At 47.2% G+C, this 17,660-nt stretch overlaps 4 protein-coding genes across 7 annotated transcripts in view; 1 reads left to right on the forward strand and 3 right to left on the reverse strand.

Moving 5' to 3' along the window:
* LOC310827845 (GTPase IMAP family member 9-like) overlaps positions 1–3,044 on the reverse strand; it is a 28,778-nt gene extending 25,734 nt beyond the window's left edge. The window contains exons 1-2 of one of the 3 annotated variants that reach the window (XM_083704359.1): positions 2,829–3,024; positions 25–89 (exon numbers count right to left, since the gene is read on the reverse strand). In XM_083704359.1, coding sequence (XP_083560485.1) covers positions 25–64 — 40 coding nt within the window. In that variant the 5' untranslated portion in view covers positions 65–89; positions 2,829–3,024. Of the gene's footprint in view, positions 1–24; positions 90–838; positions 985–2,787 lie in introns of those variants that run through there. The other 2 variants (XM_083704357.1, XM_083704358.1) reach the window with 2 other exon arrangements.
* LOC310827680 (uncharacterized protein) overlaps positions 1–17,660 on the reverse strand; it is a 919,426-nt gene that overhangs the window by 440,355 nt on the left and 461,411 nt on the right. The gene's annotated exons all lie outside the window — the stretch shown is intronic.
* The window catches only part of LOC310827821 (erythroblast NAD(P)(+)--arginine ADP-ribosyltransferase-like), an 840,324-nt gene that overhangs the window by 279,093 nt on the left and 543,571 nt on the right, over positions 1–17,660 (reverse strand). The window lies entirely within an intron of this gene.
* Positions 7,685–16,632, forward strand: LOC310827827 (GTPase IMAP family member 9-like). Of its 2 annotated transcripts, none has more exons than XM_083704312.1 (4): positions 7,685–8,424; positions 9,755–9,792; positions 12,118–12,865; positions 14,265–16,632. In XM_083704312.1, exons 1-4 carry the CDS (start codon positions 8,411–8,413, stop codon positions 14,383–14,385), a joined length of 921 nt encoding a protein of 306 aa, XP_083560438.1. In that variant the 5' UTR covers positions 7,685–8,410; the 3' UTR covers positions 14,386–16,632. The 2 variants fall into 2 exon arrangements, with proteins under 2 accessions (XP_083560438.1, XP_083560439.1); XM_083704313.1 differs by having other exon boundaries at positions 7,686–8,432; positions 9,763–9,798.

Below are 17,660 nucleotides of genomic sequence, written 5' to 3' on the forward strand. Positions count from 1 at the left end.
GGTCAATATCAGGAAAAGACTCACCTTTGGCCATGCTGCCTGTCGCAGAAAGATAAGCTGCCATCAAGGTTCACAGCGGTCCAGAAATCCTGCATTAAAGACACCAAAAAGTCATTTGCAGAACTCCTGGGGGACTCTCAGTGTTGGAAACTCAGTTTTTCTCCAGGGACTTTCCTGCTACTGGAGTCCTTAGCCAAAAACAAAGTTTGGGGGATACGTAAATCGGTCCTCTCTGATACCCAAGACTGGTCGCTAAGGAAGCAACATTCAGTGAGATAAAGGTTGCTGGCTCTCTACCTTGGCTCCAGTGGGGGAAAATGAACTCCTTGTGAGGGGTCTAAGTCCAAAAGGGAACCATAGAAACTGGAAGAATCAAAACTTAGAGGTCCTTCTATTCCTACTTTGCAGTGTAATAAAAAAATTCAAGGTCACACACACACACACACACACACACACACACATATATATATAAAATAAATGTTCATAAATGTACCAAGCAAACACGTACATAAAAATATAAACCACATGTCTGGAGCAGCACAGTCCTGAAACCATTTTGACTCCAGACTGACCAAATGTTTCTCTGCAAGGAGGGAGGCGGTGAGGGAACCTCCCCATTGTCTCAGGAATTAAGTGATTAGCATCTCAAAGGAATGGCCAGACTACCAGAAAAGGCAATCAGATAAGGCATTATTAGATAACCTGGCAGACAGGAAAAACAACAACATTCAAATTTCTGTTGTAGAACACCTTTTCTGTGGTGTAGGTATGATGTTTGTGGGGGGTGGTTTTGGGTTACAGGGCAGGGAATTTAAAATGTCTATATAAGGGCAGGCACAGCTTTGTTCAGGGTCCTCCTGCGTGTGGGGGGAGCACCCTGTTGCAACAGATCAATAAAGATCAGGCTTACTAGCTGCTTTGCTTCTCAGTATTCTCTGGTTGGCCTCTGTTATTTTCTCTGACCGATGGAGAACCTATAAAGGACTCTATAAGGAAATAAGGGCAGATAAGCTCAGTTCTGGGTAAACAGGGTTACATATCAAACTCTAAACCGAATGATTTCACCTGAGAACAACCCTTCTACATTCTAGTCAGTTTCACAAGAAGATCAAATCAGTCAACCCAATCTAGTCACTTTTACTGTGGGGTCAGTAAACGTGGCGGGCTGATTTTCAGCATTTCTTAATTGTGCTATTTTACAACAGCAGAACAATGAACAGAGGAGGAGGAGGTCCCACAAATCAGAGCCAGAGGACTTACAACCTTACAGGTTTGCGGCCAGAACCCCCACACATGTACTTTAATGTCACACCGGAGAGGGAGCAAGCTTGTTTTCTATTGCTCCAGAGAGCAGGACCCGAACCAGTGGATTTGATTTACAAAAAAGGAGATTCTGACTAAGCCTTAGGAGGAACTTTCTGAAGGCAAGAACTGTTTGGTGGAACAGACTCCCTCAGAAGGTGGTGCCATCTCCTTCCTTGTAGGTTTTTTAATGGTCTGGGAATCAGGGGGGGGGGGGGCGGGCAGCATTGCATCTCGCAGGAAGAAGGAGAAATGACCTAACCGGTGGCTGTGCCTTTTTGGAGGTAGGGCGTTTGTGGAAACTTCTACCACCTGACCTCTCCTTCACACGCCTCCAAAAAGCGGTGAATCCTTTTTGTACATCCTGGACTTATGACTTACAATTTGGCTGGCATGCATGACTTTGGTATGGAAAGGCGAAAATTTATAAAAGTTTTATGGACCATATCCTTAGGAAGAATCTGTATAGAGTTTGGGAGAAATATAAAAATCTGCTGGAAAGGAAAACACCTTTATGGCTATCTCCTGTTGAGGCTATTACAATTAAGAGAGTTAATATGGATAGACAGTAGGTGACTTACAGGGAATTGCTGTATTTTACAGGAGCGGAACCTAAACTGAAATCAATGGAAAATGTAAGGAGCCATATTACGGATTGGTTGCAATACCATCGGTCACATGAAATGTTTAAAGTAGATAGGAAGAATGGTTTTTCGGACCAAAGCTGACAATTCAAAAAAGAGCTTCTACGAAACAAAGAGAAACTTTTGTTTAAAATGTATAATCTGTTATTAGACTGGGAAACAAAAGACGAGTCCTTTCTGTTGGGGATAATTCAAACGGAAATTCCCAGGTGTCCGAAAAGGTTGTTTATGTGTGCCACCACTGCGGCCCGTGTTTTGTTAGCCCCAAAATGGAAAACGAGCGAGTTCCCAACCAAAGGAGAATGGCAGCTTAAGTTGACTGAATACGCACAGCTTGCAGACTCAAGATATAGAATAAGAGAACAAGAAGAAAATGTGTTTAAAGAAGATTGGAAAATGTTTATTGAATATATGGAAAATAATTGTGTACAGCCAAAAACACTGGCAGCATTAAGATAAATTCAGCAGTGTTAATAAGTTTTGAGGGATGTAATAATGGAATACTAATTAGTGTAGTTTTTGTAAAATATGCAGGGATTTATGATATGCAAAAGGAACCTTGGATAGAAAAGAAGGGAATTGGTTGCTATTTTAAGGATGTAAAATGAGTATTTTAAATTGTAAAACAGAAAATTTTATAAAAATTATATAAAAACAGAAATGGGTGAATCCTTGGCATGGATTGTGCCCCCTTTCCCCTTCCTTTTAGAGCATCACCCAGGAGGGCAGACTTTGCCTCCAACCACCAACCGCCTCTACAAAACCAAGTGCAGAAGGCGCATTGTGGCATCTGCAAAATATTTTCCCGCCCTCCATTTCCTCCTGCAGGAGGGATCCCCACCTCTGCTTAATTCCAGCAGAATAGAGGGGTGTTTTCACTACCTTGACTTCTGCTGGGCAGTTTTCTCAGCCTGGAGCTGTTCCTGGTCTGGCTGTTTCTCTCTGCAACTTCAGGCAGCCTCTGACTCTCCCCGTCCCTCTCAGAGCTCTGAGTCTGATGCAGGCTTTGAGTGCACATTAATAGCCGAATGTTGGACATATGGAAAGTGAAAGTGTTTTGATTCATCCAACTGCACATCCGTAAAAGGAGAACACAATAGCATTAAAAGAGTCCGGCTGATGGCTCAGGCAAAAGGGGTCTATCATTGTCCAGCAGCCTGATGGCTCTGCAAACCAGATGCCATGACAGGAAACTCACAAGCAAGACGTCAGCTCAATGGCTTTCCCCACACTTGGGGTATTCAGAGGCATAGGAGGCAGCCTTATACAGAGTCAGACCATGTGCCATAGACTCATTACTGCCCTTGATTGAGACACTAGACCAGTGGAGGCAGCCTGGAATAGCCTTAGCCTTTTTTGCTGCTGCATCACACTGTGGGCCCATGTGAGGCTTGCGGTCTGCTAAGGCAGGAACTGATTGACCGTCTCCTCACAACAGAAGAAATCCAGTTGCAACCAGAATGCCGTTGCTTTCCAGGTGCCAGAGCACAGCTGGAATACTGTGTTCAGTCCTGGGCGCCACAGTTTAAGAAGGATATTGACAAGCTGGAAGGTGGGCAGAGGAGGGCGACCAAGATGATGAAGGATGTGGGGGGAAAAGCCTTAGGAGGAACAGTTGACGAGGTTGGGAATGTTTAGCCCGGAAAAGAGGAGATATGAGAGCCATCTTCACATATCTCAAGAGTTGTCACATGGAAGATGCACCAAGCTTGTATTCTCCTTCTCCGGAGGGTAGGACTCGAACCCATGGCATCATGTTACAAGAAAGGAGATTCTGGCTAAACATCAGGAAAAGATTTCAGACAGTAAAAGCAGTTTGGCAGCGGAATGGTCTCCCTCAGGAAGTGGTGGACTTTCCTGCCTTGGAGATTTATAAGCAGAGGTTGGGTGGCCGCCTGTCATGGATGCTTGAGTTGAGATTCTTGCATTGCAGGGGGTTGGGCTAGAGGACCTTTGGGGTGTCCCTTCCGACTCTACCATTCTTGGATTCTAGCATTCTGTGTGTACTGTAAAAAGGAGGCAGATAAACTCCTCACTCCTGCATCACTAATAATAATAATAATAATAATAATAATAATAATAATAATAAATTATTTGTACCCTGCCCATCTGGCTGTGTTTCCCCAGCCACTCTGGGTGGCTTCCAACAAAGATTAAAAAATACATTAAAATGTCACACATTAAAAACTTCCCTGAACAGGCCTGCCTTCAGATGTCTTCTGAATGTCAGGTAGTTGTTTATCTCTTTGACATCTTATGGGAAGGCATTCCACAGGGAGGGTGCCACTACCGAGAAGGCCCTCTGCCTGGTTCCCTGTAACCTCACTTCTTGCAGGGAAGGAACCGGCAGAAGACCCTTGGAGCAGGACCTCAGTGTTCAGGCAGAACGATGGGGGTGGAGACGTTCCTTCAGGTATATAGGACCAAGGCCGTTTAGGGCTTTAAAGGTCAGCACCAACACTTTGAATTGTGCTCAGAAATGTACTGTGCAATAGAGCTCATTCCCAGGCTGCAGATCCCAAAAAGCAAGCTCTCTCCACTCTGGTTGCTCCTGGACAAAAATCTCCAGAAGGGCTCATCCACCCTTCCACTGCTTGTGGTCCTGCTGCCCAACTGCTACCTGCAGGATCTTCTCCCCCACCTTTTCCTGGGTGTTTGTGCTGGTTGTTCAGACTCATTTTCGCCACTGAGTGTGTCCTGGAAAAGGATCTGTGGCCAACCCCACCTGTACGTGAGATATCCTTCTTCATGTGCCTCCTCCTCAAGGGATCCAGAGGGTGGTGACACAAGAACAGGGCCTTTTCTGCAGTGGCTCCCCATTTGTGAAATGCTCTCCCAAAGAGACTCGCCTGGCACCTTCATTATGCATCTTTAGGTGCCAGGCGAAAACGCTCCTCTCCAACAAGGCCTTTGGTGAATTGACATCCAAAGTGCTTTTATATGTGTTGTGCAAGGGGAATTACTGGTTTTTGTTCCTATATTTATTACGTATTTCAGCAGCAGCAGCAGCAGCAGCATCAATGCCACTCTGATGAATATACCTGTATGCCAGATACATTCACAAACATACATTTGTTGCCTTCACAGCACATATGTTTCACTCCAGTTCTATGCATGTGAAATAATGTTTGTGCACAGCTGGAGTTAGCCACAGCTGGAGGCAGCGATGCCTCTGAATTGCAGTTGCTGGAAAATTCAGAAGGGGAGAGTTGTTCTTGAGCTCAGCTCCTGCTTGCAGGCTTCCCTTGGGGGCATCTGGCTGGTCACTGTGAGAACAGGTGACTGGACCGGAGAGCTCCATCGCTTAGAGCGTGGTGCTGATATAACGCCAAGGTTGCAGGTTCGGTCACTATATGGGACAGCTGCATTGCAGGGGGGTGGACTAGATGACCCTCAGGGTCCCTTCCAACTCTACAATTCTATGAGTCTGCAACTTGACGGGCCCCTGGCCTGATCCCAGAGGGCTCTTCATACGTTCATATGTTCTTGCAGCATAAATGAAACATAAAACATGGAAATATTTGCTGAGCTGTTTTGATAAGAGCAGAGAGATTAGTATCCTGTTTTGCGTTGAAAGGTCCCTCAAACGAAAGAAGGAAATGGCCAGCAAGAAAAACAACACACCTTCCCTTATCTATTGGTTTCTGGACCTAGGCAGGTTGTTCTTTCTAACCATCTGAATTCTCAGAAATGGCCCATGGCTGATCACTTTCGCTTTCCCTCCTCCCAAAACAAACAAACCAACAAACCACACACACACATTTTTTAAAAAACAAACCCAGTTAAGACCATTAGGGCAAGACCATCCCCCTAGAAGACGTTGAGGAGGTGGTCCTTCCGTTGCTCTCCCCCAAAGCAGATCTCCCCAAAGGGAGCACCTCCTTTGGTTCTGTCCTTTCTGGGGGCTCTGTCACCCGTGTTGGCCCAGGATTTAATCTAGCCCCCACTCCTCTGGTGGATTGAGGCCAGGTGGGCTCTCAAGCTGCCAGTCCTCATGGGGTGGGCAGGGCAGGCTTCTCTCTGATGACCAGAGGTGGGGAAAGACTAGCTTCCTCAGGAGCAGGAGGGCCAGCAGATGGGGAGGAGGGCCAGGTAGACAGATCACCTTCTCCGAGAGCAGAGAGCCAGGCCTCCCTGAATAGATCGTCCCCAGGAGAAGCCGTGGGGTTCCTCAGTTCTGCTCTAACAAACCCATAATGCCACCTCAATACTCTTTCATTCTTTCACTTTTCAGTGGAGGGGGAGTCAAATGTGAAACGGATGTGTACCTGCAAATTATGTATCCTCTGGTAAACTTTTGAAATTCAGGATTTATTTATTTTTTAAGATATAATGCAGTAGAAAAGGTTTGTGGGGAAACACAGTGGAAGACGGGGTGGGAAGTCAATTTATGAGACAATGTAACTGTTGGATATGCAGAATATTGTGAAAATTATATTAACCCCCCCTCCAAATTTACTGCTCTTATCACCTGAGAAGAGGTGGCCCTGTTGCCACAGAGACAAATGGATGGGCCTTTCACCCCCTTACTTGGCTGGACCCCACGTCATCCTAGGATGGAGAACAACAGGTGAGGGGGTCTGTGTATGGGTGTCAGAGCTCAGCTGGTGCTGGAAGCAGGAGACACAGAGATCTGCCTTGCTCTGTGCTGGACCCAGAACTGATTTAGGGCTTTCCTGGAAGAGTGCCCTAAGTGAGGTGACTAGTGGGGTGCCACAGGGTTCTGTCTTGGGCCCGGTCTTATTCAACATCTTTATCAACGACTTGGATGATGGACTCAAGGGCATCCTGATCAAATTTGCAGATGACACCAAACTGGGAGGGGTGGCTAACACCCCAGAGGACAGGATCACACTTCAAAACGACCTTGACAGATTAGAGAACTGGGCCAAAACAAACAAGATGAATTTTAACAGGGAGAAATGTAAAGTATTGCACTTGGGCAAAAACAATGAGAGGCACAAATACAAGATGGGTGACACCTGGCTTGAGAGCAGTACATGTGAAAAGGATCTGGGAGTCTTGGTTGACCACAAACTTGACATGAGCCAACAGTGTGGCGCGGCAGCTAAAAAAGCCAATGCAATTCTGGGCTGCATCAATAGCATCTAGATCAAGGGAAGTAATAGTGCCACTGTATTCTGCTCTGTCAGACCTCACCTGGAGTACTGTGTCCAGTTCTGGGCACCAAAGTTCAAGAAGGACACTGACAAACTGGAACGTGTCCAGAGGAGGGCAACCAAAATGGTCAAAGGCCTGGAAACGATGCCTTATGAGGAACGGCTAAGGGAGCTGGGCATGTTTAGCCTGGAGAAGAGGAGGTTAAGGGGTGATAGGATAGCCATGTTCAAATATATAAAAGGATGTCACATAGAGGAGGGAGAAAGGTTGTTTTCTGCTGCTCCAGAGAAGCGGACACGGAGCAATGGTTCCAAACTACAAGAAAGACGATTCCACCTAAACATTAGGAAGAACTTCCTGACAGTAAGAGCTGTTTGACAGTGGAATTTGCTGCCAAGGAGTGTGGTGGAGTCTCCTTCTTTGGAGGTCTTGAAGCAGAGGCTTGACAACCATATGTCAGGAGTGCTCTGATAGTGTTTCCTGCTTGGCAGGGGGTTGGACTCGATGGCCCTTGTGGTCTCTTCCAACTCTATGATTTTATGATTCTAATGGGGACGCAGGATCTGTTGGGGGGGCAGGTTTTTGCTGTGAGCCCCCCAAGACACCATGGTATCCGTTGACCTTCATTCCTGGCTAAGTGCAGACATTCCTGTAGTCTCTTCCCTCTCAGTGACGGGGATGCACAAAACAATATTTCAGTTAATAGTCCTTGAATCACACTGCCCAAAATACTGAATGCTCCCCATGCATGGTGAATAGGCTGGAGGTGATTTCTGGAAAGGTTTGCACCTCTAGAGGTGGAAAGCAGGTAGCGGACTTGCAGCATGATTTAGCATGAGTGATGAAAGGGGGGTGCCTGAGAGAGGGTCTCCCACCCCCTTCCTTGCCCAGCTGCAACACAACAGCCCTGCAGTGCTGGCCGTGGGTCTTATTCTCCAGGAGTTGCTGCTTTCAGCTCAGATGCAGAGGGACCTGGGATGCAGCAAAGCAATTACTTAAGAAATAAATAAATCTCCTAGCCAGTGAACCCTGCGCTTTTAGGTCCAAGGGCACCCAAACTGCTGGGAAGAACAGGGCCAGCTTCCACCTTGTCCTGGGCCGTTCTTGGTTTTCAGAACAACAGAGAATCTGGGATGGCCTTCAACTGGGTGGCTGGATTACAGCAGCCCGCGAAGGCGTAGAGACAGCTGCCTGCAGATCTGTGCAGTGCCCTGCGATGACAGGGAGGGAACTAGAGTCAAGGCTGCTCTTGAAAGTGAAACTAGAAAGCGTTTATCTCCGCAGAGTTCACAGCACACAGAGAGAGACACTGGAGAAAAGCCAGCTGGATTCCCTTAGCAGATATGGCCAAACAATGGTAAGAAGGTGTTTAATTCGTTATCATAAACTTTGCTATGGGAGGGTGGATTTGTTCAGGGGACACTGAAAATACCCAACTAAAATAACTAAAAATATACAGGTGGAATTACAATGAGCAGACTTGCACTTCTGGAGCCGGACTGAGTGGTTTGAAGCCACAGCAGCCTTCTGCTCCCTGCTGACCTCCTCCTCCAGATCCAAGGCCAGTTTGGTATTCTGCTGCAAAGCAAGTGAGCAAATCGAGGGGAGCTGCAACAAAATGCTGCAGCACATTGTTTGCTTTTGTCCTTGACTTTCAACCCCACACTTCCTCCAAGGGGATCAGGGGTGTGAGCCTGGTTCTTCTAGGGTGGAGAAGTGAACTCCAAACCTCTCTTCCAGAGGCTTTTTGTAGATCAGTAGCTCCCAAAGTGGGTGGCAGCACCCCAGGGGGATCATTAAGGGGGCACTAAGAGAAAAGGGGGAAAGCAGGGGGGCAGGGTGCAAATGACTGACTTTGAAATGCTGGTGTCACTGGATCAAGTTCATCCATTTTGCTGAATTAGTTAAACTAAATAGTTTTAACTGGGTTTCAGACAAAGGTGCAATTATTTCTTACACTTTTGAATTTTATTGTGTTGTTTTCTTCCTTAGTGGGCAGTGCAAACCACTATTGTGAATTATGCTTTGGGCAGAATAGGGCAGAGGGCACTGGGGGTGGGTTTACAGAACCAAGTGGAGGGTGGCCAAAGACTGTTATAGGTGTAAAAGGGCATGGCAAGGGGGCCATCCTGCAGCCTTAGGAGCATAAGAAGAGCCTTCAGGATCAGGCCAGGGGCACAGCTAGTCCCACATTCTATTCTCACAGTGCCACCTGGGTGCCCCAAAGTGAAGCCCACAAGCAGGATCCAAGCCCAAGAGCCCTCTCAAGCCCTCTCAAGCCTGAAGCCCTTCAGAAATAACATAGAATGGTAGAGTTGGAAGGGACCCCGAGGGTCATCTAGTCCAACCCCCTGCATGCAGGAATCTTTTGTCCAATGTGGGGCTCGAACCCACAACCCAGAGATTAAGAGGCTCACGCTCTACCGACTGAGCTACAACTGTCATCGCAGGAAGAAACCATGTTGGGAATTGCTAAATATACCACAACGTCTTTGGATGAATATTGTAAGAGAATTGTGAAACGTAACATGACATGACATTTCCCTATAAGATACAGAAGGGTATACTTTGCCCACAAACTGGTTCTGTACACAACTGCTTATTTCCCCGGTGAAACGTTAAATGGTCTAACATCTTGCTGGGTGAAAGGCCCCCTCCTCATTCTTTCTTCTCTTCTCTAATTCTAGGCTTACAGAACTTAGGTCTTCCTTTTGCAGCATGTTTGGTAGGGGTAAGTTTTTCCTCAAGAGATCCAGAAGGTCGTATGCAAAGTGTGGGGTTCCCTAGGGAGGGGTCCCTACAAGGCAGGGGGCAGCGCTAGAAGAGCAAATGACTACCGGACTCTGAAAAGTTGGAATTGCTGGATCAAGTTCATCCATTTCGTTGAATTAATTAAATAGTTTTAATTGGATTATGTGCAAATGTGCAATTGATTATTACCGTTTTGAATTTCGTTGTGTTATTATCTTCCTATGTGTGCCATGCAAGTTTTTCATGTGTGACATTTTAGTGTATTTCTGGTCTCTGTGGAAGCCACCCAGAGTGGCTGGGGAAACTCAGCCAAATGGGCGGGGTACAAACAATAAATTATTATTATTATTATTATTCTGAATAATGCTTTTGATAGGGTAGAGTAGGGAGCACTGGGAATGAGTTTGTGGCACCCAAGGAGGCGATGGCCGGAAAAAGTTTGGGATCTATTGCATTAGATAGAGAATTCTCATAATAATAATAATAATAAATGATAAAATAATGTTACTTATATCCTGCCCTCCCCAGCCAAAGCCGGGCTCAGAGCGGCTAACAACAGTAAAAATAGCACAGTGTACATAAAATCATAGTCAATTAATTGAAATACATTCTAATCAATTCAGAATCAAATTAATGGCAACCATTAGGCTAGAGTTCTGTGAGGATTACCAAAGGAGGGGCTCAGACTGTGCCTTGGCCAAAGGCCTGGTGGAACAGCTCCGTCTTGCAGGCCCTGCAGAAAGATGTCAAGTCCCACAGGGCCCTAGTCTCTTGGGACAGAGCGTTCCACCAGATCGGGGCCACGGCCAAAAAAGCCCTGGCTCTAGTTGAGGGCAACCTAACCTCCCTGTGGCCCAGGATCTCCAATAAGTTTTTGTTTGAAGACCGTAAGGTCCTCCGTGGGGCATACCAAGAGAGGCGGTCCCCTAGGTCATCAGCAGGATGAGGCTAGTGATCTTCCTGGGGTCAGCTAAAACACTTTTTTCAGGCCACAGACAGTCTGCGAGGGGAGGAGCAGAGCAAAGGCTGGAATGATCTCTGTGCCAATCTCATCTAGCACAGATGAGACACTAAGACAGAAATGAGACAGATCTCAAATACACACAGCCAGCAACTTTTCCCTGAGTGTGACTCTGGTCAAGGGAAGCGACATAATGAAGTTTCTAAGCTTCGGATAAATCACTGCAGAGGGTTGGAGACATCCATCATTCCAGTTGTGCATCTTTTGTGGGAACAGATTTGGAGCGCATGAACTGCCTTGGAGAATCACAGAACCATGGAAGGTTCCCCCAAAGATCCTCTAGTCCAGCCTTTCTCAACCTGTGGGTCCCCAGATGTTGTTGAACTACAACTCCCATCACCATTAGCTAGCAAGGCCAGAGCTCAGGGATGATGGGAGTTGTAGTCCAACAACATCTGGGGACCCACAGATGGTTGAGAACCACTGCTCTAGTCCAACTCCCTGCAATGTTCCTATTAACAATGCCCACACATTTAGACTCCTAGTTTCAACAGGCCACCCCAGGATCTACTCTTACGGTGCCATCACATCACCTCTCAGCTATGCATTTACCGTATTTTTCGCCCTATAGGACGCACTTTTTCCCCTTCAAAAATGAAGGGGAAATATGTGTGTGTCCTATGGAGCAAAGACGCCATAGCCCCGCGACCCTTTCCTGGCTGGAGAGGTGACGTGCGGCTATGGCAGGAGCCTCTTTAGCCACACGCCACCTCTCCAACCGGGAGAGCGCGTGCGGGGCTAAAGAAGCCATAGAAGCTTTCCGCTGCTCCCCGACTTGCTCTTTGGGGCTGGTGGTAGGCTTCCCTCCGCCAGCCCCAAAGAGCAGGTCGAAAGGAGCCTGAAGCCTGGAGAGCGAGAGGGGTTGGTGGCAACTGAAGGCGACTCAACGCACCTTAAACAGCACCTTGTTTTAGAGGGGGAAAACAAGAGGGGGGAAATTCTCCTCCTCTCTGCGCAGCACCTCCTGCCGCTTCGCTGAAGGGGCACTGGGCAGAGAGGGGGAGAATTTTTTTTCTTGTTCTCCCCCCTCTAAAACAAGGTGCGTCCTATTGTCCGGTGCGTCCTATAGAGCGAAAAGTATGGTATTTATTTTTTGCAAAACAGATGGACTCCTTCCATCTCTGCTTACAAGATATAACTTAGGGGGTCCCCAGCCTAGGGCCCCTCCTTCAAAACTACAGGCAAAACACCCCGTGCAAACCCCCAAAATCAATAAAATGCAATGGTTTCCTACACAACCTTCATTGCACCCTCTAATACCTGAACTTTCCTCAACAGCATCAAATCCTGAGAACCAGATTCCGACAGAGAGCAATGAAGTGCGGATTGTCCTCGTGGGGAAACCAGGAGCAGGAAAAAGTGCCACAGGAAACACCATTCTCAGGCGGGAGGCATTTGAGGTTGGCACCGTGACGAGATCCTGTCAGTTAGGAATCGGGGAATGGGAGGGAAAGCAGCTAGTCCTCATTGACACGCCTGCTGATTTTGACCTCGGGAGCAGCACAGCCAAGGATTCCCCTGACTCTCAGCACTGCCTCCGTCTATCCAGACCTGGACCACACGCTTTGTTGCTGGTCACCCACCACTGGAACGAAGCAGACGATGAGGCAGTAGAATGGGTTCAGGAGATATTTGGCTGCGAAGCCATGAAGTACATGATTGTCGTGCTCACTGGGGAAAAACTGGACGACGCAGCTTTGGAAGAACATCGATCTCGCCCAGAATACCAACGCCTTCAGAACATGGCCGGTGACTGCAATTTGCAGCGGTTCTCGGTCGACAACCGCAACCAAAACAAGAGGAAGACGCAGGCTGAGAAACTGCTCTCCATGGTGAAGGCCATGGTGAAGAATAACCAGGAGAAGCCCTTCTGCAGGCCTGAAAGGGTTGGGAATCCTACCTTGATCCCAAATGAAAAGGACCTTTCTGGGCACCCACCAGAGAAAGAGAAGCCACAGGAGGCCGTGGAGATTCCAGGAACTGAGGGGTCCGGAGTGGGAGGAGGAGAGAGCCCCCCCTGTTCAAAGTAAGCACTTGTGGTAAGGTTTCCTTCCAGCTTCAGCCGATTCCCCCTGGTTTGCAATGAGCCCTACTGAATGTGTGTAAAGTTTTTTTAAGAAAAATAAAATAAAATAGCAAATTTACTTCCCATACAATAGATGCTTTCCTAATCTACCTCTTCCTCGTTTCTCTCCTTTCTGGCAATATGTGCCAGAATCGATGTGCAAAACACTTCTGAACCCTTGGAAACAGAACTACAAGGGGGTGGAAGGGAAGAGTTCGTGATCATCATATTCTGTCTCAGAGTGACATCTAGCAGCCCTGGAGGGAATGGCAAGGAATGACATTGAGCACTGTTTTGAAATTAGTAGTAGTAGTAAAGGTAAAGGGACCCCTGACCATTAGGTCCAGTCACAGATGACTCTGGGGTTGCGGCGCTCATCTCGCTTTATTGGCCAAGGGAGCCGGCGTACAGCTTCTGGGTCATGTGGCCAGCATGACTAAGCCGCTTCTGGCGAACCAGAGCAGCACACAGAAACGTCGTTTACCTTCCCGCCGGAGTGGTACCTATTTATCTATTTGCACTTTGACGTGCTTTCAAACTGCTAGGTTGGCAGGAGCAGGGACCGAGCAACGGGAACTCACCCTGTTGCAGGGATTCGAACCACCGACCTTCTGATCACCAAGTCCTAGGCTCTGTGGTTTAACCCACAACGCCACCCGCGTCCCTTAGTAGTAGTAGTAGTATTTTGTTATTTATACCCCGCCCCTCTGGCAGGGTTTCCCCAGCCCCTCTCGGCGGCTTATGGCACATAAACAATTTTAAAACATTAGACATTAAAGGCAGAGGCTGGAGAGAGCAACTGACACCTGCTTCAGGTTTGTTTCCAGGCACAGTTTAAATTCCTGTGTTTAGGCTTTGAAGCCAGTGGTTCCAAGGCTTTGGGGGCCACTGCTCTCTTGGTTCTGTAAACTCATTCCCAGTGCCTCCTTCCCCAACCCACTAAAAACATAATTCAGAATAGCGGTTTGCACCACCTGCTAAGGAAGTGAATAACGCAATGACATTCAAAACAGCAAGAATTAATTGCACGGTTCAAAATCCGATTCCTGTATTCAGTCAATCAGTCAGTCTCTTTATTACTGTCCATGACCAATAGTCAACCAGAATCTTTGCCCAAATATATAAAATAGTACCAAACAGAACAAAAGAGAGAACTTTAACATTAAAATTACTAGCAACTGTATCATGCTGTAATAAAGAGATAGGTTGAGCTTTCTGCATCCCATTCTGTAGTTAACTGCTTGGGCAGTTCAGGAAATTCAGGTTGCAAAAGTGACGCCTTCAAGGGCTCTAATCAGTGCAAAGTGTTGATCCCCATGAGAAGCGTTAGGATTCCTCAGCTCTGTTCTTTTCTTTCCAGCGACATTAACAGATGCAGCCGTTTCAGCAGAGCAAAAGGAGCTTTGCATCGTCATTGTCGGAAAGTCCGGGGTTGGCAAAAGTGCGACTGGAAACACCATCCTTGGGAAAAAGAGGTTTGACTCCAGGCTTGAAATGACCCCAGTTACAAAGTCTTGCTGGTTAGGAATAAGAGAGTGGAAGGGGAAGCAGGTAGTTGTCATTGACACGCCTGCGATTTTTGACTCTGATGGAGCCCGAAATTCTACTGAGATTGAGCACTGCCGACGTCTCTCCCAGCCCCGCCTGCATGCTCTGGTTCTGGTCGTCCCAGTGGGCCGATTCACAGAGGAAGACCACCAGGTGGTACAGCGGGTGAGAAAGACATTCAACAGTAGCGACCAGGAGCGCATGGTGGTTGTCTTCAGCCACAAAGAAAGATTGCAGAATGAAAGTTTAGACAATTACATGTCTTCCAGTGACAACAAAAACTTTCAGAAACTGAGAGATCAGTGTCGTGGATGGTTTTGCAGTTTCAACAACAATGAAAAAGGAGGAGCCCAAGCTGAGGAATTGCTCTCCATGATTGAGAAGATGACAGAGAAGAATCAAGGCGATCCTAAGATGACAAAGTTGGACAAAGTTGCTGAGGCAAATGCATGAAGAAGATACTCTGGTTTTTCTCCCGCTTGGACTGCTGCGCTCTACGTGGGGCTACCTTTGAAGGTGACTCAGAAACGACAACTAATCCAGAATGCGGCTGCCGGACTGGTGACTGGTGACATTTCAGATGCACCAATAAATGAAGAATACAGCGGCCAGGGTTTTCACTTCCGCTGCTCACTTGGAAAGGGTACCTATCCAATTCTGAACCCTTTTCAAAGCGGGGGTCAAAGGCATGGAGAAGGTCATCCAAGGAGGTCCTTCTCCTCTTTATGCCTCCTCTGCTAAGAACCTTAAGAAGAGCTCTGCAGGATCAGGCCCAAGGGAGAAGTCCAGCAGACTCTCCCCACAACAATTGACCAGATGCGCCCGAATGAAGTCCACAAACAGCATGGACTTTGCCTCAATAACTGGGGGCAGCAATGACTCTGAAGTGTGCATGCACACGAAAGCTCATACCAATAACAAACTTAGTTGCTCTCTAAGGTGCTACTGGAAGGAATTTTTTTAATTTTGTTTTGACTATGGCAGACCAACACGGCTACCTACCTGTAATCTGAATCCTAGCTGCTGAAAGCCACAGGATAGAAATCAGATCCTGCTCCCTGGTTTCCTACAGGCCAGGTTTCAACCTTTTTGAGTCCACGGCTCCTTGACCAACCTTCCTGTGTCCCCCCTGTGGGGCTCAGGAGCCCAGTTATGCCACCCCTTGCCTACAGAGCTGGCAGCCCCTCACCCATTTTCGAACACCCTCCCTTGTGGAGTGTTTCCTTGGCCTCCTCTCCCCTCTCTTTGGGAGTCCTCTGGGCAGTCGCTGCTGCCGCCCCTTGTCTCTGAGCTGCCCCTGTGCCCCATAGAGAGGTGCCTCCTCACCCTGCCCCACAGGGGCCTGGGACTTGTCTGTCCATTCCCAACAGCAAGAGCTGGTGGACTGGCTGGCTGGGCTCCCTCGCCTGCCCGCCCGCTTGCTTGCTCTGAAGCCGCCTCAGCTCCTGGCATCCAGCACCGCCTGGCCAGCCCCAGAGGCCCCATTCACCTGGAGAACTTGTAGCCAGGGCTGCTGCCACAAACAGCCTTTGGGAGGCAGAGAAGCAAGAGGGCAATAGAAGAGGAAGGAAAGAGGGACAGAGGCCAGGGTTGCCAGCTGCACCCCTGGCCATCCTTCAAGGCACCCCAGGGTGCCACCACACACTGGCTGAAAACCACTGGCTTAAGGCGATTGGTTGCCCATTGTGAGGATGGAATGCTGGACCTGCAGCCATATCCCATGATGGACTTGCACCTTAACAGGATAGGCCCCTCTGTCCATCCTGCTTGCCTTATCTTCCCTTTATTTACCTTCTCTCTGTTACCACCATCCTGTCAATCTGCGGAGTAGATGCAGATCTTTTCTCTGTGTGTGAAGAGCCTGCCAGAGAGTTGATGTTTTGGTTAAACCTTCTGGGAAGCAGCTGGTTTCCTCTGCTTGTTATCTCTTCTGCAAGGTCATGCTGACTGCAATAGTGAGGCCAGGAAGAGTCTAGGCTTCACGTCTTTCTCTTTCTATCGCTTTCTTCTGATGTGGTGTGTTCTGTTCTGTATATAGTGTTAAGAGTTTATGCTTATTTTAAGTTCTTAGTTTAAGTTAAGTCTGATGCAACTGGATTTTTATGGACTCTGCCAATCCTGAATGTATTGGATTTGTGACCATTATGCCTTCCACAACAGTAAAGCTCTTCTGGTTGAAATATTGCCTCTGGTCTATATTTTGGGGGACTCTGCTACGTGTTTTAAGTTTTTCTAACTCCAGCAACATTTGACACATGCTCCTCCCGCATTCGCTGAGACACCCAGGCAGTTTTCTTTCTCAGGGTCTCCCAAGTGCCACCACTAAGAGGACCATGCAGGAGATATTCTGGCAATGGCCGTGTCCCTTACACCCATAAAACTGTTTTGATCCGCAGAAATATGAGCTTAAGATGCAGATACCAATGGGAGGAAGGGACAGGGTATTGTTATGCCAAAGAAGGACAGAACTTTCTTTACGTATGCAACAACAGCAGCAAGAATACTCATCGCGAAGTATTGGAAGACACAAGATTTACCCACCCGGGAAGAATGGCAGATGAAAGTGGTGGACTATATGGAACTGGCGGAAATGACTGGCAGAATCCGAGACCAAGGTGAAGAGTTGGTGGAAGATTGGAAAAAATTTATTTACAGAAAAAGTTTATTTACAGAAACATTGCAAAATTAAGGAATGTTAGAAGGATGTTGGAATGAAGTAATGTGATTTTAGCAGAAATGATATAAAGGATTAGGTAAAAATTGATTTTTTAATTGGTGAAAGACGAGAATGTAAAATTACAGTATATTAAGATAAATTATTAGGATAAAAACAAAGCTGGAAAGGATTTGCTGAAATATCTAATTGAACTAGAATACAAAAAAGGGAGGTGTGAGGAGGTCAAGGAAATAAGCAAAGTTATGTAAAGGTTTGAGCTGGTTTTTTTAATTGTTTGTATTTTTTGTTTTTTCTATTTTCTCTTTGTAATCTTTAAAATTTGAATATTATATTTTTAAAAAAAGGAAACAGGGTGTTGTTAGAGGAGACCCCTGCCCCCATTCCCTTCACAGGGATTGACTGTCAAGACCTCCTGCAAATTGTACCTCTGTGAGGGGAATATGGGCCTCCTAACTCTTGGCACCCTCAACTTGCTACAGTTCCCAATCCTGGCTTCCACCAAAGAACCCTGGGAGGTGTAGGGTGCCGAGT

The sequence above is a fragment of the Podarcis gaigeae genome (genome assembly GCF_964106915.1).
Source record: "Podarcis gaigeae genome assembly, chromosome: 12".
Lineage (NCBI taxonomy): Eukaryota > Metazoa > Chordata > Lepidosauria > Squamata > Lacertidae > Podarcis > Podarcis gaigeae.